Consider the following 22,412-nt stretch of genomic DNA (forward strand, 5'->3'; position numbering starts at 1 on the left):
AGACCTCTAAATAAACAATCCGTGAGTCAAAGAAAGAAATCAAAGGGGAAGTATTTTGAGAGGATTGAAAATGAAGCCACAGCAAGTCAAAATTTGTAAGATGCGGCTAAGACAGTACTTAAAGAGAAATATATCAGACTAAATGTTCAAATGATAAAAGAAAGTTTTCAAATCAAGCTTCCACTTTAAGAAGCTAGGAAAAGAAAAGCAAAGGAAACCCAAAATAAGCAGAAGAAAGGAAATGATGATTATAGCAGAAATCAATGAAACAGTAAAGAGGGCCGGCTTGGTGGCAGAGCGGTTAAGTTCACACGTTCCGCTTCGGCGGCCCAGGGTTTGCCAGTTTGGATCCCAGGTGTGGACAAGGCACCGCTTGGCAAGCCATGCTATGGCAGGTGTCCCACACATAAAGTAGAGGAAGATGGGCACAGATGTTAGCTCAGGGTCAGTCTTCCTCAGCAAAGAGAGGAGGCTTGGCAGCAGATGTTAGCTCAGGGCTAATCTTCCTCAAAAAAAAAAAAATGTCTACAATGAAACAGTAAAGAGAGGAAAACAATAATGATAATCAATGAAACCAGAGTTGGTTCTTTGAGAAAATAAAATTGATAAACCTCTTGTCAGACTGATCACAGGGAAAAAAGAGAGAGAAGACAATAATTACCAATATCAGGCACAAGAAAGGTGGTATCTCTACAGGACATTAAAGGAATATTACGAATAACTTTGTGCCAAGAAATTCAAAATTTAGATGAAATGGATGAATTCCTTGAACGACATAAATACCAAAAATCATCAAGAAGAAATGGATAAGATGCACAAATCTACATCTATCAATGGAATTGAACTTGTACTTAAACATCTTACAAATGCAGGCCAGACGGCTTCACTAGGGAATTCCAGCCAGCACTGGAGGAGCAAAACCAATTCTACACACACTCTTCTAAAAGAGACACCACATCATCACCCAGTGGAGATTATCCCCACATAAGGGCTTACTTGCAAGGTTTTCAAATGTTAAGTCTTGAAAACCAAATAAAGGTTTGCAAGGTTTAACATTTGAAAATCAACAATGTATTTCACCATATTTACAAACTTAAAAAGAAACACTGTACAATCAGCTTAAGTAGAGGAGCCTCTGACAAAATTCAACATCCACTCCCGACAAAAGCACTCAGCAAACTAGTAGTAGGAGTAGAAGGAAACGTCCTCACACATCAGAATTAATGGTGAAACACTAGGCCTCCCCTTTCAGGTCGGGAAGCAGGCAAAGGTGTCCACTCGTGCCAGAGGCTGGAGGCCAGGTAGGGCGACAAGGTAGGAAAGGAAGGAAAAGGCTCTCAGACTGGAAACACAGAAGCATTCCTACTGCAGACAACATGTAGGAGACAATCTAAGATATCCACAAAAAGCCAACAAAACGAATAAACAAGTTTAGCAGGGTTGTACAATATGACATAAATAAAAATAAAAATCAACCACGTTTCTAGATAGTAGTAATAATCAATCAAAAGTTGAAAATTAAAAAAAAAATTACTGTAGGGATAAGGTTGACAAAGATGTATTGATTACAGTGATGGGTCCATAATTGCACACTTTAAATATGTGCAGTTCTTTGCATTTGATTATATTTCAACAAATATATTAGAAATGCAAATAAAATACCTCAACTTCAAGGTCCTGGCGCTTGGGATTGTGAATGAAGAAAGTGAAGTTTTCCTCCCACACAGGTTCATTGGTTTTGTACCGAATCTGAAAGAAATATCCAAATATGAGCGCTGCGATATTTTCTGTGGAAAGGGGCTACCAACAGTGTGTTTATCCATTTATTGTATTTGGAAGCTTGGGATGACTTTAAATCCCAAGGCATATATTTACTGAGCACGCAATACTATGTATTAATCGTGGAAAGTGGGGCCGGCTCCGTGGCCAAGTGGTTAAGTTTGCGTGCTCTGCTGTGGCAGCCCAGGGTTCAGATCCTGGGCGTGGACATGGCACTGCTCGTCAAGCCATGTTGAGGCGGCGTCCCACATCCCACAACTAGAAGGGCCTGCAACTAAGATATACAACTATGTACGGGGGGGGGCGGGGGGTGGCGTTTGGGAAATAAAGCAGAAAAAAAAAAAAAAAGATTGGCAACAGTTGTTAGCCCAGGTGCCAATCTTAAAAAAAAAAAAAATCGTGGAAAGTGTTCAAAAGACGGAGAGACAGGCCAAAGCTTTTAGAGTGTGTGAGGGAAATCAGTCATATGACACCCTACCCTGTGCGCCAGTCCCAGTGACAAGGACTTCTGCTTGGTTTGGGCCTCGTCCCCCTACTGCCCTGGGGATGACACAGTGCTGCACGTCAGGAAGCTTCTTAAATTAACTCACAGTTAAAAGTGAACAATGGCCTGTAACTTCATATAATTCCTGAAATGTTTTCTCTCATCTTAGGAATGTAGAACTTATTACAGCAACAGCAATGCCCTCTCTCAATTCTTGAACAGAATTGTATTTGTTGAATTTTAAGCACACTGTTGGTTATCTTTTAAACGAAACATTTATAGAGTATTCTAAGGAAACTTAGAAATTTGTCCCTCGTCATCTACCCATGAAATCAAACAAAAGCACATTCATACGTTATTTTTAAATGCTATTTTTTACCAAAATTAATATACTAGTATAATACCAAAAATATATTTGTTACCAAATTAAGTAGCTGGTTATCAAACGACTGCTTTGAGAAAACAAAAGGAAGACATGGAATCAATGGTCTGGACACCTGCATCATCACCAGCCTGGCAGTCCCCACCCCCTGTGATAGTGACATCACAGGCAACTGTGGGAACATCAGCCTCACCTTGCTCTCCTGGGCCTTGTGACCAACTGACATTTGGACAAGAGGATTTGGGTTGCTGTTTATCTTCTTCCTTGACTATCCAAAAACAAAAAACAGACAAAATAAACAAATACATCTTGAAATGGGGCTTACTAAAAACATAATTATTGGCTTATATTAACAGTCATTTCTATTTACTTTTGATATTTTAATTACAGGAAATATCTGGCAACAATTTAATGGAAAACAATTGCTAAGCACATCCCAAAGCCATAACTGTATCTACCATGAAATAAATTAAGAAAACTTCTATTTGCAAACAAGTTTTAAATGTTAAGGTCTTTTATCTTTATAGCAAGCTACTTTGGAAAAATGGAATCTCCTGGAAATCTTTAATGTTAATTACAGCTCTCAAAACTTATTTTACTGGGATAACAAAATGAATCAAGTGCAACGAATGGATACAGAAAAACATGAGAAAGGACAAATGTAAAAGACTGTATAATTGGGAATAGTCCTCTGGTTGGCATAATAAAAATACTATAATGTCAGAGACAAGTTTTTACGTTTTTAACTTAGTATCTGCTGTTCAAACATGTAGCTACCAGACATCAAATCCTGCTTACCAGCTGCTAAGTAATTTTGACTGGAAGAATAAACATCAATCTAGAATCACATTAAATTAAGCAGAGATGAATATAATGAGAAAAATTCAAGAATAAGAAAAAATGGTAAGAAGTATACTTTAGTACAGACAACTGATAGAAGAAAACATAGTAAAACACAACATATATGGACATGAGGTTTATTTATAACTTAGCCCCACAAGAAGATGCAGTTAAATATCTGTGTTAGTGGAAATTAATAATATTAGAAGGTCACAAAAATGTTTTTTAGTTAAATAATTTGAGTCAACACTCAATACTGCAGCAATGACAGAAAAAGGCATCAAATTCATGATTACTGGAATAAAATATTACTAGCCCAAACCTACTGCAATAATCTATTTTCTGGTTCATCTTTTTGATGTGAATGAATTCTGCAAAATGAAATAAATACTGTTAAAAAAATATCCAAGGCTATAGACTACTGTGGCAGAGAATACTAATTTTTCCCCTAAATCCATTTTCTCCTTCTTCCTTAACATCAGAACCCCGGAGTTTTGGCTGAGCACAAGTCTTCTGTAAATAGAGATTCTGTTTCCGAACCTCCCTTGAAGCTGGTGTGGCCAGGGAACAGTCTGGCCTCAGAGAAGGGGTGTCCTTCCTTTGCCACGCCCCCCACTTTTGTGCAGGGGTTGAACACAGCAGAGTCACAGAATTCTGTTATATTCGAGGGAAATAAACTTCTGTCTTGCTTAAGTTACTGCTACTTTTGAGTCTTTGATACAGAAGCTGAGTTTGTTTCTTAATATACTTACTTCATCTCTAAAAAAGTAGCCATTCATTCCTAGAGATTTACTTTATCTTATCAATTTCAAGACACACTTTTTTTTTCTTTCTTTCTAATGTTTCTGAAAACAGAACGAAACTTACAATTGATACTTTATGCACCTGCTTTTGGGCAAATCGTGGTATGGAGATAGTTGTCACTGCCTTAACCAATTTATTTTGCTTATATTTTCCTTTCACATGTGCATGTAACATGATAAAAATCTATGTTTATCCTAAATCTAAAAATTCTTTCAGTAAGTATAAAATACTATCAAATCTTAAGAGGCACTTTTTTTCCTTTCTTAGTGGTACATAAAATAATGGTGTATTTTACAATGGATGATGTTTTAGATTCTATGAAATAAGGTTAAATTGCTGACTAAGTTTTCTACCAGGACACAATATTCAAAATGTATTAGCACAAGTAAGAGACACAAGGTATAATAAAAATAAAAATTTAAGTCAGACTGTCTTGAATTTAAATCTCAGCTCTTCACCACTTGATTAATGAGACCTACATATTTCATCTATTTGAACCTCAGTTTTCCTGTCTATAAAATGGGCACAATACCATTTCCAGAATCTAGTTGTTAGGCTTAAATGAGATAATGTAATAATGATTAAAATACACATATTATCCCTAGCTATCCTGAGCACTTTTACATGCATGATTTTATTTAATTTACTCAATACTCCAATAAAGAAGATTATATCACTTCCGTCCTATGAATAACAGAGAGGACTAAATATCTTGCTGTAGGTCACACTGCTGAACAGATCAAACCCAGACAGTCCGACTTCAGAGTCTTTGTTGTAACCATCATGTTCTGCTGCTCAATAACCTTCAAATATCAAAGAAGCAGGAGGAGAAGACTGTTGATATAAATCTGCCCAGTGTGCTGATGGGAACAGTTATTTCAATGACTGTGCTAGTTAGTACTCCAGAGGAGTAATTCACTGGCAGCCACAGGACAGGGTGCGCTAAGGGCTGAAGGCATATCACATCAAAGCAGACTCCATGAGTCTTCCTCACTTTTAAAATTTAACTGATTACAAACCATTCTTTATTCCTCTGGATGGAATTTTCTTAAAACAATTACATTAACCACCCCCACGCCCAAATATTTAAGCCTAAAATGATCAAAGCAATCAGATAAAAAAATAATAAAACATTGTAAGTCATAGAAAACTTTTAACAATTTAGCCAGAAAAATACATGTTCATGTCGTTTTAGGGAGTGGAGCTTAGTTTTCAATATACCTCATTTAATGAAATTTAAAGATTCTCAAAGATCTGTCACCCAAACCCAGCAGCACCAAAAGCCATGAGGTGACCCACTCAGAGACGGCCCTGATTCAGCATATTGGAAGAGGTGATTTTTAAATGGACGGCCACATTGCACAAGGCATATCAGTCAATCATAACCTAAAAACTGGTTACCATTTTAAATAGAACCTCTATTTCACCATTTTCACAAATTCAAATCCAATTAAAATACAGATGATTTAAAGCCACCTTAGATATTGCTACCTAAGGCCAACAGGACAGAAGTCCAATTTATCATATTGGTACTTTACAAAATTTATCTTTAAAGCTGGTTTTCATTCTTCTCACTACTAATACTTGGTAACAAAAGCAGGCTCTCTCCAACTAGATAACTAATGACTACATCAGTCTGGAAGCAATTTGTTGATAAACCCATAAGGGTTAAAGCATCATCTCTTTCAATATGTTTTAATTAACTTTTCGAAGGGAAAACTATTAGTTTACCTTTAAAGCTTTCTGAACTGCAGCCTTCTTCAAGACATCAGGGTTAAATTCTAATGGGTTACTCTTTCAAGTCAGAAGAAAATGAATATACCAAGGGTTAATAAAACATGCAATGAGGAGTTTATGTAAGGTTAATGACATGAAATTTATGAGAACAAAAAATCTTTAAACGAAAACCAACAAGGATTACACAAAAACAGTAAAAATCATTTGTAAAATTCTTCTTTATGCCCAAGATTCTACCTTAGAATGAATCTTTAATCTATAAATAGTAAAACATATCTCCTTTGCCTCCATTGTTACTAGTCTTTTAGTCCCCAGCCCCTGTCTTTGGGATGTGAAAAATCCAAGAGTGACACTTTGGGAAGAGGTTCTATTTACTATCCCTTGCTTGAATAAACCCCTAAAGTATCAATTATAATTAAACTAAAGGTTTTATTTAAAGTATAATGAAGGGACCAAAGATGCCCAAATGGCTCTGAAGCCAAATCATATCCTGTAATACAGATGCTACTTTCCTTCCTCCTGAAATTTCCCTTCTTCATGCAAGACCACAGCAGAGATGGGGCCCTCTCTACTTTGTCCCCCATTCTCTTCCATGTACAAAATGCAGAGGCTGATTAGATCACCTCAAAAGTTTCTCCTGGCTTTAAAGTGCTATTATTACAGGTTTTAAGTCCTACTTCCATTGATTTTTAAAAATTCATTACTTTCTTTCCCTCAAAAAGGCAAGACTGAGTTGTACAAACTCCTTTGAGGACTAATGTTTAAGATTAAAGATTTTATCATTTTAATTGTAATTAACTTCAAACGACAAATTGAATTTTATTATTTTTTTTATGGAAAAGATTTTATAATGAATAAAGATGGAAGACAACCAGTCTCCCAGCCTTCCATGATCACGGCAGGCTGGGCCAGATGAGAAGATCAAACATCTGGTCAAATGAAATTAAGGCAATGTTAAAGCAGCCCTCAGCCCAGGCTGCCACTGAAGAGCCTGTGGAACTCTGAAAACACTGGACCCACCAGCTCCATCTCTGGGGCCGCCAAGACAGGGGAGGCTGGGAACCCTTGCCCTGAGGTGTGAGGACTGACAATATTCAGGTGTCATAAGAACCTTTCCTGAAGCTCACTTTGGATAGATACGACCTGTACTAACCGCACATATTATTCTAACATGCATCAATTAAAGCAAACAAGGAGAGAGGCCATGGTGTGGGGATACGGGTGCACGAGGAGCCAAGTGAGGTTGTGAAAGCTGCACAGGCCTGGGGGTGAGACAGACCAGATCATCCAGGGCGCTAGGTGGAGGCACAGTGTAAGGCCTCTGAACATGACTGCACCTTCCACCCTTGGGTATTCACCATAAACGGAGGCGGTAATAGCCACCTGTGCTTTTAAAATGAGAGCCAAGATAACTTTTATAAAGCTCCTAGCATCATCAACACCCATGGGTCTCATATTATACAGCTGGCATTTTTATGTATGAAATAGACATTAATAAAAACACCACTCATCTCAGATAAACTCCATATACAGCATTATGAACTCATAACTTAATAAAATAATAGCAAATTCACTTTATACCAGGATGGAGTAGACAGGAGGGTCAAAAATGCGGACTCTAGGTGACACAGCTGAGTTCATATCCCAGCTCTGCTACTTACTAGCCGTGACCTTGGGTCTCTAATCCAGTCCCTCAGGCTCTCTGTGGTGTCTGTTTCCTTATCTGAGAAGTGATCAGGATGGTCTGAGACTAAATGAGGGAGACACGTACAGCCCTTAGAAAGTGCTCAGCAATAGCACGGTATGTTGTAAGCCTCAAGTTCTAAAGCTGGCCTGGAGGCAGAGCACACCCTCAGCATTCCTCTGAAATTCTGAGCAGGTAGAAGATCAGAGAGCAACACGCTGGCAGCCATGTAAAACTTTTACTAGAAACAGCAACAGTCTCAGCCTTTAGAGGAATGTGGAAAAGTACTGATCTAACTTCACAGTAAAAACAATAGGTAAAAAACAAAAAAGCCATTAATTTGTTCAAATTTATTTTACGGAACACTTTGTTGATGACTCTATGTGAATTATATAAAGCAGAGTATGTGGTTTTCTTTTCTTTTCTTTTCTTTCTTTTTTTTGCTGAGGACAATTGGCCCTGAGTTAACATCTGTTGTCAATCTTCTTTTTGTTTGAGGAAGATTGCTGCTGAGCTAACCTCTGTGCCCATCTTCCTCTATTTTATGTGGGATGCCACCACAGCATAGCTTGATGGGTGGTACATAGGGCTGCACCTGGAATCGAACTTGTGAACCCTTGGCTGCTGAGGCGGAGCGCATGAACTTAACCATATGCCACCGGACTGGCCCTAGAGTATGTGATTTTGATAATGCAGGAGGAAAGTTAGTTTTGATCACCCAGCAATGTCTTAGCTAAATATTACAAAGCGATTTAAAAAATCCTGACACAAGGTCAGAAATACTTTCTTTCAAAGAAGCAGTTACAGAATGGAAAAAGTAACTTAGAAAAGCTGCTGGCAACAGACTACGAGCTTACGCAGCAGAGCCGCCTGCCACTCACAGCAGCTCACAACACAGTCTTCCACTAGGAAGACCCGGGACAGAAAACCACTTCACTAGCAAGTGGTGGAAAACAGCTGCAACATGCACTGCTGGCCTCATGCTTACTTTTAAACAGCTGCAAGTAAGGGGTGTGGGGGCCACGGTTATCGTTTACTGTCAGTGCAGCTCCGAACAGCTCTCCTAACTGTTCTTCCGAGTCTGGGCTTTCCTCATCTACTACTTGGGACAAAATACCTAGTCCCCAAGTTTTGCCCCCCTTCTTCTTTTTACTAAGAATAGACTGAGAATGCATGTGGAAAGAGAAATGAAAACTCTTCAAAAATGCAAAGCGCTACCACTACGAGATTAAAGGGCTGAATGAACTTTACGAATCTCACTAGCTACTGAATTAAACCAATAGTTAGTCCGGAAAGGGTGACTTTCTAGACTAATGACTAAGCTATCGGCGGCTTTCTCTGACCCCAAAGCAAGTAAAAACAACTATCTGCCAAAAACAATATGAGGAGTCAAGGTGCCAGAGCAAGCCCCCAGGGAGATGGGTAGAATGAGACCAAAATCAGCTTCCCAAAGAGAGATCAGAAATGCTCCATTATCCACTCCAGGAAATTCTTTAAGTTCCTTAAAAGAAGCTGGATCATACACTCTATTTTCTCCCTTAGGGGCTCTGGTTAAACAGTGAGGGAGAAGGCACGTTTTCAGGGTAACAGGTGAATTTATGTCTTCACCGACTGTCCCCATGGGCACAGCTGGGACTTTAGGGAAAGCCAAGTTCTGGCACTTCTGTGTTTGGTCAGGAGGAGAAAGTAGATTTAAGGAAACTTTTTGAAAACTTGCAAAGAAATCTTCACATCTCACACTGAGATGAACCACAAGGAAATCAATTGTAATCATTACAGCTTCATTTTTTCCTCACAAAAATTTTTATTTTTATTTTTTTATGGGCCAGTAGCAGTTTAGGAAGCTAGAGCTTCTTCGTGACTCATCAGGTCTGTTCATCTCATCATCAGATGCAGTCACCAACGTTAGTTACAGCAGTGTTACATTTTACAAAACAAGCACAGAGGAAACACACACAGTAACTGAAGTCATGCAAGGAAATTAAAGCAGCATGCGACGTCATTCCACCACGGAGTAGACGGCATTAGAGGGTCCAGTCCACATTCTAGCAGTCTCCATTAAAATAAAGGAAGAAAGAACACTGGAGAACTCACAAATAGTGCTCTATAGACTGAGGTAGTATTTTCACAAAACACTAGTCCCGACGCTCGCCTCTCTTTTAAGTAGCCACACCCAAAGTTTCCCTCGTAGATACTCTTAGGAAAGTAGAAATGGGAGGAGAAAGCAAAGAATGGTGGATTGTGGTCAATGAATGCACAGGCAGCACTAATAAACAGGAGTGCAAAGGCAGAGTCAAAGAATCCCGCAGAAACGCAGGGGGCCGACACGCGAGCGCCCCTCAAACACACCCGCAGGGCAGCAGTTTCGCAAAGATGCTTTGCCTCTGACGGCCAGAGCATACTTCATGCACAAGGTGCGCTTTTAATAGAAGGTTAATAAATTCACTTTTCTTTTCTTTTGCTTACGTGACGTTATTCAAATTTCAATTTAATGTGACAAAACAGTTCTAAAGAGAGGCCTACTCCTTCTTGCCAATTCACCAACACTATTTTCTATCTCCTAAAATATACAACAAATTCACTGTCATCAGGCATGACTTTATAACAAACATTATCACGGTTAAAAACAGAAAGTTCTACCACACAAGAAATACTCTAGAAACGTTAAATAATGAAACAACTTCCCCCAAATGGAAATTATAACAGATAGAGTCATAGACTTCAGATTGGAAGACCGGCCAAAAGGTTAAGGTAATACTTTACGAGAAACTAAGAGGTTAAGAAGTTAAAATCAGTCAAGAAACTTTTACTGAAAGAAAGAGTACAATTATATATAATTTACACAAACAGTTCAATTGCATCTTCCCAGTGTGAAAAAAATAGATGATCAATCAGACTTCAATTGTTAAAAACTTTAAATAAAATGTACAGTTGACATGAGAATGCGTATTTCATGAGGTGAAGGAAACAGTCCAACTGTGGTGAGCTGAGGTGAGACCGGAATCCCAGCAGACTCTCAGACGCATCACCGTAAAGGGCTGAGTGAGTGCTCTGTGCCCACCTGTCTGTCTCCACCAAGTGAATCCCCACAGGGAGGGTATCTACAAAGGCACTTGGATGAAGGTGCATTCACTACAATCTAAGGAGGAAAACACCCTGTAGTTGGGGGCAGTAGTCTTTCCTTCAACAAAATTGGCCTTTGATACAATAAATAAAGCAAGAATCACCATCTACTGAACAACTGAATGGGCACTCAAAAAAAATTATCAAAACAACATAACGTTTATAATGACCACATTATCCTAAATAGTGGGGTTAGGTATGGTGGTGGAGGATCCCACCAGGCCTTACGTGACTGAAGCGGCATGATTTTCCTTCTCCAAGGTGACAGTCGTTACCTATAAAAACTGTACTGTATAGTTTTTTCTAAGAGCACAACAATTGTGAGGCAAATGAGTAGCAGCACATGCCCGGGCTGTAGAAGCAGTGTGCGTGACAGATCACCAGGGGCAGTGTGTGTATCTTTTGTGCTGTGTCCGCACGTCCTGAGCACCCTCCTCCTCTCACCGCTGCCTGGCCTGTCATCCTGCCATGCCACAGTCAGGATGAACTCTGGGTTGTCATCAGAGCTGCTTCATTTTATTCCCGTGCCAAACAGAGATAATTTCCATCTTTAGGTAACTAAATTTTAATAATTAGTGATTTCCTACAGAATAACTTCTTCCCTAAAAACTAGGCATATTCTTTTCCTATGTGTTGGAGATTTCTTCATAAAACAAGTCAGCGTAAAGATCATTCTGAACACCCTGGATAAATCAGGAAGATGTGTAAAGAGAAAATTACACTCTGAAGCAAATACACACTTATCCATCTCCACTGCTGCTCTCTCAGGCTGGAGGGAAGTGAAAATAACAGCAACAAGAACAGGTGACTCAGCATGGCTGAACACAGCAAGATCCACTCCCAGGGAATGAGCACTTGAATGAGTTCCCATGGCGTTACCTACCGGAAGGTTCCTCGCTGAATCCAAATACAAGATCAGCAATGAAGAGGAAAGACCATCATTGGCTTGGTCTTTGTCAGCTCTGATGTCTGTTAGCACCTACAAGGAAAGGAAAAGAAGCCTCAACAGGCCTGTTTCCACAAAATGTTAGACTATTTCTACCTAAGTATGTCTATAATGCTCAAAAAAATAAGTAGAGAAATAAACCATCTAATATATGCAATACAGAGAGAATAAAAACAATAAATATCTTTTAAATGACAAGAATCTAAACAAATCAATTAAATGAAGCACTCAGGTGATCTGTGGCTCTCCAGATCCCTGTACTATATCAAGCACACAATTTTAATATCTTGTAAAACAGGTGTGAATGAACTGTAAATCTCTCTTAAAAATATCCCATTATCTTTAATTTATCCCTGATACTACTGTAGTGACTTACAGCACAACAGTCAAAATTATTGCTGTAATTTCTTTTTAAACTGAGTAGCAACACAACTTAAAGATATGAATCTCAGCCTGTTGGTCATCACAGGAAAACCTTTGCAGCACCTTATCAAGGTTTGAGGCGTTTGGCATTAACGTGAGCCACTCCAGTTTCAAGTGCAGCTTTCCTTTGGGGACCTCGTCTAGGGTGAACCACTGAAGAGAAAACGCACAAGTTCAGCAAAAGTTCTCCTGAATCAAAATTCAAATTAAACAGTCTCTACAAATGTCACAAGGTGCTCACTGAGGGATAAACAGTTCTCAGTTAACGTGGAAGGACTGAATCCTGCCATGTTCAGCTCTATGGAACTTGCACAGCACTGCCTACCGGCTGGAGACCATTCTAAATGCTTTACATACACTTACTCATTGAATCCTGACAAAAGCCCTGTGCAGTAAATACAATTTTCATCTTTAATTTACATGCAAAGATTCACGTCTTCCAGTACCATCCAGTACTATCAGGCTTCTAAGTATGAATTTTAACAGAACTTATGGGCCAAGAGATAATATAACATGGATCCTAAATACTGAATTTCAATATCCAACAAGTTAATATGTTTGTTTTTATTCATCACGATATACTAATTAACAAAATAGTATACAGTTGTTTCAACTTAAAAACCACAAAGTAACTAATCAAAGATGGCCCCCAAATACTCAATGTTAAGAAGAGAGTGCCACAAATGCAGGGTTTTATTCTCAGCACCTGGTATACAACAGGTACGCAAATATGTATTGAAGCAATGCTGTCTGCTTGGGAAGGAAAACACCTTACTTTGTAAGCAGCAGATCTCAACATTGATTTGGTTATGCTTTACTTATCTTTTAGAAGCCACCACAAACTTTTCCTTTTTTCATACTTTTTACTCTGATAGCAATATCCTGTTTGAGGTAGCATCTGCTTGCTGTCAATTCCCACTGCCTGACAGATATCTTTCATGTGACATCTTCTCATCACCTGCTCTGTGCTAGCTCTGCTCATTAACCCCAGCTATCTTTAAAATGCCCATTATCAGGGAGCTTCTCCCAGGCCCCTGCCCTGACTCCGAAAGAGAGCACACAGTCGCCTGAAAGACAGTCAGATTGTGTTTGTATTCTTATGAACTTCTAGCACATGGTAGGTACGAAACACATACTATCTGATTTGGCTCTCAAACTTACTTCTTTTTCTTTGCTATTACTAAAAGGCCATGTTCTCGATATTTGTGAGCATCATGCAGTGGGCGGCAGCAGGTAACTTAGTTGATGCTTATTAAGTGGAACAATATGCAAAGAAAACTTACTTCATCTAAAAGGCGCTCCTTTTCAACTTCAATAAGATCAATCATAAGACTATAGAAATAATAATACAACAACTTTAGAACATAAAAACACACTCCTTATAATTGAAATAACCTTAAACATTTGTCTATGAAAAAGTACTCCAGAAATGTAACAAAATGCTACACAGTTTATCAATAAACAGACTTCTTCCAAAAGCTCCCTCAAACTCACACCCAAGAGTGTGAAGAGAGGGTGAGGAGAGCACGGCTGAGTTCCTGGGAGGCTGAAGCACTCAGTTTGGCAAAGTTGAGGTGAGAGCTGTAAAGCAGCTGGTCTTCCCCACCATGTGGCCATTTACAATGTGCCAAGAATGTTCAGGAATACTCAGCCGTCTTGTTTGGCGCGCTCTCCCTCAGCGCTGCCACCCGCCACTACGGATCACATGCTGAATTAAGCCTTTGCCACCGTCCCAACTCTGCTCCTCAGCTCTGGGCCAGGCGGACCTGGAGCTCCCCAGACACCTCTTGCTCAGCATGTCTGAGACAGCCCGTTCCATTTCCCCTAAATAGTCCCACTCTATTGCAAAGAATGGACCCCCCAGCCTTGAAGCCAGAGGTGACTAAGATAGGATGTTACAAACCTATTTTTTCTTGCAGCCACTCCCTCACCTCTACCCCTACAATCTTTGTCTCAGGTTAGACCCTCACATCTCTTTTCTGGTATATTACAATAGTCTCCTAATGGTCTGCCAGACTCCAGGCTCAATCCCTGATAATCTAATCCACACAGTGGATTTACTAGAAGGCAAATTTGATCCCCTCACGACCCCACTTAAAATCTTTCCATTGCTCCTTGTTAAACTGTCTCATGAATAAGTCACAGCACAACATATAGGCCATTCTTGATGAGGCCAAATCTGCCCAATGTCATCTAATCCCTGTATCTTTTTTGCCACAAGAAATTCAGTTAAATAAAGATTAGGCTAAAGTGTACTTTTTTTTAGGAAGATTAGCCCTGAGCTAACACCTGCTGCCAAGCCTCCTCTTTTTGCTGAGGAAGACTGGCCCCAAACTAACATCCGTGCCCATCTTCCTCTACTTTATATGTGGGATGCCTGCCACAGCATGGCTTGCCAAGCGGTGCCATGTCCGTACCAGGGATCCGAACTGGTGAACCCCGGGCCGCCAAAGCAGAATGTGCGCACTTAACCGCAGTGCCACCGGGCCGGCCCCCCAAAGTGTATTTTTTAAAAGCTCATTTTTTTCAGCTGCACTGACTGTTCAATTGAAGTAAACAAATCAATATTTATTTTCCCAATGTGTAGGCACAATGTAAATTACTACTTCCCCCCTGAAAAATAACCCAACAAATTGAAAAAGTTAAAAAACCCATTTCTACAATGCAGAGGAAAGCTGTCCGCATGGTACGAAGGCTGGAAAGCTACGCTGGCATCTGGGGCCACACACCCCATGTGGCCACTGAGCACTTAACAAAATGCGGCAAGCACACTAGGAAAGTGAATTTTAAATTTTGTTTAACTTTAATCAATTTAATTTAAACAGCATTTAAATAATTTAAATGTGGCTAGTGGCTGCTGTGACAGACACAGATCTAGAAGCTTTCCTTCTCTTACTTAAATGTGAAACTTTTTAGGAATAAAACCTGTTTTAAGATGTCTAAGGTGAAACAAATATTATACCTAAGAGCCATTTAAAAATACATATAACATGTACATAAATCTATTTTTTAAATTATAGTTTTAAGAGTAATTATTAAAAAAAGCGATCCTATGGTCTCCTTACAGCCATGAAGGATTTACCTTCCCAGAAAGTCATCCTTGTCTGGGTCTTCATCAAAAAGCTCAATCTCTAATTCCTGTCCAGGGTGTTCATAGACTAAAGCCTGAAAAATTAATGATTAGTAGTTATTTTACATTTTTACTAATATTGTCACCTATTGAGTATAATGATCATACTCAATAATCAATAGTAAATATCACCATATGCTGTACTTTCTCCAGTGGTAAACAGTTGTAAAGCACTTATATTTCCTGTCAAACCACACGCTTCTCAATGACTGGGATATCATTCTGAAATATTTGCCTACATGGTAACAGTCCACTGTGTTTGTTTTCAGTTATCTGGGATTACATCTCAATGGGTGAAGTTCAATTGCTCCAGAACGAGGTCACAGGACAGAACTCATAAACCTGGTACAGGCTTGGGACATGTTTCTTGTCCTGAAGTGGCTCTGTTCAGATGCCATCCTTGGGAGAACCACAAGTGATCCACTTACCAGCACTCAGAGATTAAGAGATATGGCAACAATCGGAAGGGAAGGATGGGAAGCTGGTGGAATATAAACTGTACTACTGTTCTGAAGAACAATTTTGCAAAAACGTATCAGTCCTTTCAAAAACACGTAACTTTTGATGCAGCAATTCTACTTTGAGGAGCTTTACTGGGGAAAACTTGGCCACATGAAGGAAAATACATTCACACTGGAACAGCAATGGTTATAATGCTGATCTTGTTGGGTAAAGGAATGATAGTATCTATTCAATGAATGGCTATTATAAATAAATGTCCATTTATTGACATGTAGAGATGTCCAGATGTACTAAATTAAAATTTACCAAACTATAATTAATCTCATTTTTGTATAGTTTACGTGTAGTTAACTACACACAACATTTTTCACACTATGAAAAATATTTGGCCAATTATTTACTATGATTGCTTTCTGTAATTCAGGTTTAAAATTTTATGTGCTGGTATGACAAGAATGTTGTGAGGCAGGGATAGAAGGTATGACACTTTTTAAAGATGGGAAATTAAAGCAAAAAGGACTTCAACTGCGGCCTAGTCCGACTGCATTCCCGCGTGACAGGAGTGGAATGAGAGTGTGGGGCCCAGTCGACTCAACTGGACACCCCTTACCTTGCACTCCCATGTTACAGGAGAGGAATCAGAGGGTGGGGGCCCAGTCAACACGACTGGATACACCTTACCTCACACTCGCGCATGACAGGAGTGGAATTACAGAGTGGGGCCCAGTCAACACGACTGGACACACCTTACCTTGCACTCCCATGTGACAGGAGTGGAATTATAGAGTGGGGCCCAGTCAACACGACTGGACACACCTTACCTTGCACTCCCATGTGACAAGAGTGGAATCAGAGGGTGGGGGCCCAGTCAACAAGACTGGACACACCTTACCTCGCACTCCTGCGTGACAGGAGTGGAATTACAGAGTGGGGCTCAGTCGACACGACTGGACACACCTTACCTTGCACTCCCATGTGACAGGAGTGGAATCAGAGGGTGGGGGCCCAGTCAACAAGACTGGATACACCTTACCTCGCACTCCCGTGTGACAGGAGTGGAATCAGAGGGTGGGGGCCCAGTCAACAAGACTGGATACACCTTACCTCGCACTCCCACGTGACAGGAGTGGAATTAGAGAGTGGGGCTCAGTCGATACGACTGGACACACCTTACCTCACACTGCCACGTGACAGGAGTGGAATTAAAGAGTGTGGGCGCCCAGTTGACACGACTGGACACACCTTACCTTGCACTCCCATGTGACAGGAGTGGAATCAGAGGGTGGGGGCCCAGTCAACAAGACTGGATACACCTTACCTCGCACTCCCACGTGACAGGAGTGGAATTAGAGAGTGGGGCTCAGTCGATACGACTGGACACACCTTACCTCACACTGCCACGTGACAGGAGTGGAATTAAAGAGTGTGGGCGCCCAGCTGACATGACTGGGCACACCTTACCTCGTATACCTCGTTCCACTTTGGACTGAGGTTCTCTTTGATGACCTTGCTTTGGAAGATTTGGTTGCCAACTCGAATTACTCCATAGGGGTCTGACTTTCCTTTGACAAGTCCCTTCAGATAAGTATCTTTCCCCTGAAGATCCTGAGCTTCAATAAAATGGATCCTTAGAACACCCTGAAAAGGAGAACATACATGAAGACTGTTCATGGGTTCCTGTGACAGACAGGGAGGGATGGCTGTGTGCTGCCCCTCCTAAAAATAAGGTGCAGAGGGAACAAAACAAAGACCCTCTTCTCATGCAGCAAAGAAGAAAGTGACCATGGAGCACATCTGAGGCCATGCTAAGGAAACACGGAAGCAGGGCAAGAGGACAGCATCCAAGGGGCACTGCTTAGACCGGAGACCAGAGGTGGGAAGAGAGCAAGGCATGAGCCACTGACCCCTCCAGAGACTTCTCCTGGCAGAGATTGCAGAGCAACCCGGGGCTCCAGGAGCCCAAGGAGCCAGGCTCTGGCGAGTGGAGGTCAGATTACACAGGGCCTCGTGGGTCACCAAACAATCTTGTTTTGCTACTACAGTGAGTGATAACTAACATTACAGGAGGTATCAGACCCGTTAATAAGCCCTTGATATGCAATGATTACTTCATTTAATTGTTAGAACAATCCTAGGAAATACTGTCATTAAAATTATTTTATAGATAGGAAAAAACCTTGAAATACCTACTACTGATAGACTTTAAATACAGTTCTCTTTTCCCAGAATGTTGTTTAATTGATAAAATAAAAATATTCACTCCTATTTCTTTCAAAGCAAACAAAGGTGGCAAAGTTACCTTTCGGTAGGGTGGCATTCTCCCCCATAACCTTTTTAAAAAATTACTGTGCGACATTCCTAACCCAATCAGCATACGAAGATAGGCATTTTTACAGAAAAATACACTTTTAAAAACTCAAACAAAATTTCCTGTTTACAATTTCATGTCTAAAGTTTAGATAATCTGGCAACATATTTAAGCATCATCCATTATTAACCACCACATGGTTAAGTAAGACTGGATCTGGGAAGGCTGAGACGCTCACCCGCACTCAAGAATAAAAAGCCTAAGTGGCAAAGGAGCACGAGGATTTCTGCATGGAAAGGAATTCCTGCATTTTCAGAGATGAAGATCAGCAGACAAGGAAAAAGACATCCTTTTCTCATATGTAGTGCTTCACTAAACCTGCTAAATGCCAACAATATAACTGGGCGTCAATTAAATGGAGTGCTGTTACTTTTAAAAAATACAGTTATGCGTCTGCTGACGAAGGGGATACACTCTGAGAAAAGTGTCGTCAGAAGATGTCAGGGTTGTGCTAACATCATAGTACAGTCTACCACACAGCTAGGTCACATGGTACCAATCCTATGAGATCACCATTTACATGCAGTCCCTGACTGTCTAAGAATGCTCAAACACATTTACTGATTTGTGCACTGATACTGGGATCTAAATTTTTGTTGTTGTTGTTGTTAATGATTGGCACCTGAGCTAACATCTGTTGTCCCCAAGGCCCTCCAGTACAGAGTTGTATATTCTAGTTGTAGGTCCTTCTGGTGGTGCTGTGTGGGACGCTGCCTCAGCATGGCCTGATGAACAGTGCCATGTCCGCACTCAGGATCTGAAACAGCAAAACCCTGGGCAGCCGAAGTGGAGGACGTGAACTTAAACCACTCGGCCCCAGGGCCAGCCCCTGGGATCTAATTTAACTAGAGAAAGTATCAGGCCTCAGGGAAAAGTTGTCTACTTCGACTTCAGGAAACAAACTAAAAATACCACCACTCCCACTGAACAGGACCAACTCAACACTTTTGTTTTGGTTACTTAACTGTAACCTATCCTGTGTGCATCAGTGTCATGCTCACTACAGACAGAGTCCAAAGTCAGACAAGACTAGAGGGATGTGGGTCAAGTACAGAGTGGGAAAAGCTCTCATATACCTGTGAGGGGCTGTCTACCCCAAGTACCTCCTTCGCTAGCCTGTCCTTGACTGGCCAGTTCTCATAGTCTTTAGTCGACTTTACTTATTTACTCGAATGAAGGTGATTCCAGTATCTGTGACCCAACTCTGTGTGACAGGTATCACCTCCAATTTACAGATGAAGAAACTGAGGCCCAGACGTGCCAATTAATATGTCCGGAAGTGGAGCTGTGGCTCAACCCCAGGCTGTGGCTCAGATACAGCCCCGTCCCTTCCTCCCACCCAGGGTAACTGTAGTACCAGCATGGCTTCTGCCACGCTGCTCATTTAACGACTCCAGAGATAAGCATATTCTCACATCTGAGAGAAAACCTGCACCAGTCCTTAGACAAAGTCCCCATTGCTTAGACTAAGCAGTCACATTTTGATAACACAAGTAACATGTGCTTTGTGATAACTAAATTATCACAGTGTCCTTTATGACTTGCAATAGCATGTGCAGAATTAAATCTCTATTAGCACCTTTGAGGTTCACAGCTGAGGTTTAAGAACTGATCTGAAGTCTTTGTGAAAGCTTTCAGGTCAGACACTCATTAGCCAACCTCTTAAGGAGTGTGGCAGGAGAAACTACCTTTACTGCATCAAGATCCATGTGGCAAGGTCACTGTTAGGAGAAATGCAAGAAGTTACAACACCCAGTGTGTGCGAAGGTTCTCCATATGTACTTGTAAGGGCTGAGGGAGGCTAAGACGCGCTTACCTTTGGTATAGGAAACCGCAGCTGAGCTATTTGAATTTCACTGACAAGAGGAACGGTGATTCGATTGGGAAGCACCAGATAATTTGATATTATATCCAAAATGATAGTATCTGATAAACCACTGTGAGGTAAGAGGTAAAAAGAACAAACCAACTATCAGACACATCAATGCTAGTTGTCGCTTTAACAGTAAACTCACCACAAACACAACACAACATCCCATTTACAGGGTTGGAGTTGTCTAATTTCTCCAACACAATATTTAAAACCAGCAGTTCAACGCTTTAGCTACAATACTGCTATGGTGACTATTATGTAGCATTTATTCTGAGAACACAAGGCAACATTCTGGCGACATTTCATAATGTCCTAAATAACATTTCATACATTCCTATGTAACATTATCGTTGATTTAATAATGACTAACTTACATTTTACTAACTTTCTTTTTTAATATGCAATATTTCAAATATCCATAAAAGTCCAGAGAATACTCTAACAAACAGCCATTTACTCATTCCATGTTTATTACATTAAATTTCTCTCTTGTTATATATGCATGGGTACATATGCATTATATTCCCCCCAATGAGGTAAAAGAAGTTTACTTTCAGCTTATTCTCTCTTCACTTTATTTGGGTACTGAATACTGTAATAATTTTGAAATACTATATACCACTACACAGAACTCAGTAATAAGAATAAAATTGTGGAGGATAAAGAAACACAAATGTACATTTAATATATATTTTTTGCCTATTCTTTGGGGTAAATGTGAGAATTAAGTAACAGGTATGTGACAACACTTCTGAAAGCATACATAAATGAAGTTTCATTGCTATAGAAGACACCTTTAAGCAGAAGTGCAAAGTTTTAAAAGAATTCTACTTCTTGCCAGTACTTCTCAGACGTTAAAATTATTAACATACATGAAGTAACTGTACATATAAAAATATCCACTGGGACAGCACTATCGTTCAATGAGTAGTAACTGAGCATTCACTGTAAGTTGGGTGTCCAAATGCAACGACAAGATATGGGACCTGACCTCAGAACCTGGGGGAAAAAAAAGAAAAACCCAACTCCACAGACAACACTACTTTACTTGTGAATAGGTCAGTTAATTAGATGTTAATGCTCCAAAGAGACTCAGAGGGTTTAAGCTGGCAGACAGTGGATATATGTTCATAAAGTAGAGGTATGAGGTGGTCCTTCAAAGCTTCAATATCAAGCACATTCTTACTTTCGGCATTTTCCACCCAAAATACCAGTTTTATTTGTATCGAAAAATCTGTTGAAACAGGAATCCCCTCACCGAGGACATAAATGTTTTCAAGAATCCCTTAGCTGCAATGGTGGTAGGTCAATGGCCTTGCCACTCACCTTCACACCATGCAGGCTCTGGCTCGACACCTACAAACCAGCAGAAGGCCCACCCGGGTGCCCCCCACACTCGCCTTTCATCCTGTCACACATTCAGCCTCCTCCTGACTTGTCATGGCTGCAGCTGCTCCCGAGCACTCACTGGAGCCTCCCCACTTAGCTGGCCACCCTGCTTGACCTGACTGCTGCCGCGGTCTCATCACACAGGAGCGGCTTCCTACTGTGGCTGATCCTCTCTGTGCTTCGGAACACCATCCCTATTCATCATGTTAGCTCTGGTTCTGTCATAATTCTCATCTCTTCTTACACCTTCAACACTCAGTTTAGGGCTCTTCAGTGGAAAATAGTAGGGATAGCTGAAATTTATGGTAAACTGAAGTAATTCAGGAATTATTGCCACTTTATAATACCTTGAGTTCTGTTTTCTAACCACCAAATACAGCATGTAGATGTTCATTTTATAAAGCTAGGGGCAAGATTTCATGTTAGGTTCAAAATTATTGAATATTTACTTTTATAACATAAGGCTTGCCATAGCTTTCACTCGAAGAAAGTCTCTGAGTGAAAAATAGTACCCTAAATTTTATGTTAAGTATGTATATATTACATAAAATTTATATAAATATAAAATGTCAATTTTATAAAATTTACATAATTAAATATAAATTATGTCATATAAAATACATAATTTCATTTAAAACGGATATTTTTACATATCCCTTTTATGCCATAGCCTTGTTTTTGAGTGGTGTGTGTATTTTTCCCTCTATATTTCTAAAATATACACAAGTGTATATATATATTTTTTGAGGTAACACTGGTTTATAACATTATATAAATTTCAGGTGTACATCATTATATTTAGACTTCTGTATACACTACATCATGTTCACCACCAAAAGTCTAGTTTCCATCTGTCACTGTATAAACGTCCCTTTTTACTCCTTTTGCCCCCCTCACCTCCCTTGCCCTCTGGTAACCACCAATCTGTTCTCTGTATCTATGTTTGCTGTTGTTTATATGAGTATATGTTTTTAATGATATATATAAT

At 40.1% G+C, this 22,412-nt stretch overlaps 1 protein-coding gene across 2 annotated transcripts in view; it reads right to left on the minus strand.

The window, feature by feature from the left end:
• ESYT2 (extended synaptotagmin 2) overlaps positions 1-22,412 on the minus strand; it is a 92,089-nt gene that overhangs the window by 15,714 nt on the left and 53,963 nt on the right. Inside the window, exons 8-16 of one of the 2 annotated variants that reach the window (XM_070618120.1) lie at positions 19,979-20,099; positions 17,256-17,432; positions 15,285-15,367; positions 13,486-13,534; positions 12,266-12,355; positions 11,717-11,812; positions 6,021-6,083; positions 2,839-2,913; positions 1,663-1,749 (exon numbers count right to left, since the gene is read on the minus strand). In XM_070618120.1, coding sequence (XP_070474221.1) covers positions 1,663-1,749; positions 2,839-2,913; positions 6,021-6,083; positions 11,717-11,812; positions 12,266-12,355; positions 13,486-13,534; positions 15,285-15,367; positions 17,256-17,432; positions 19,979-20,099 — 841 coding nt within the window. The remainder of the gene's footprint in view (positions 1-1,662; positions 1,750-2,838; positions 2,914-6,020; positions 6,084-11,716; positions 11,813-12,265; positions 12,356-13,485; positions 13,535-15,284; positions 15,368-17,255; positions 17,433-19,978; positions 20,100-22,412) is intronic. The other variant, XM_070618121.1, reaches the window with a different exon arrangement.

The sequence above is a fragment of the Equus przewalskii genome, chromosome 4 (assembly GCF_037783145.1).
Source record: "Equus przewalskii isolate Varuska chromosome 4, EquPr2, whole genome shotgun sequence".
In the NCBI taxonomy this organism is placed as follows: domain Eukaryota; kingdom Metazoa; phylum Chordata; class Mammalia; order Perissodactyla; family Equidae; genus Equus; species Equus przewalskii.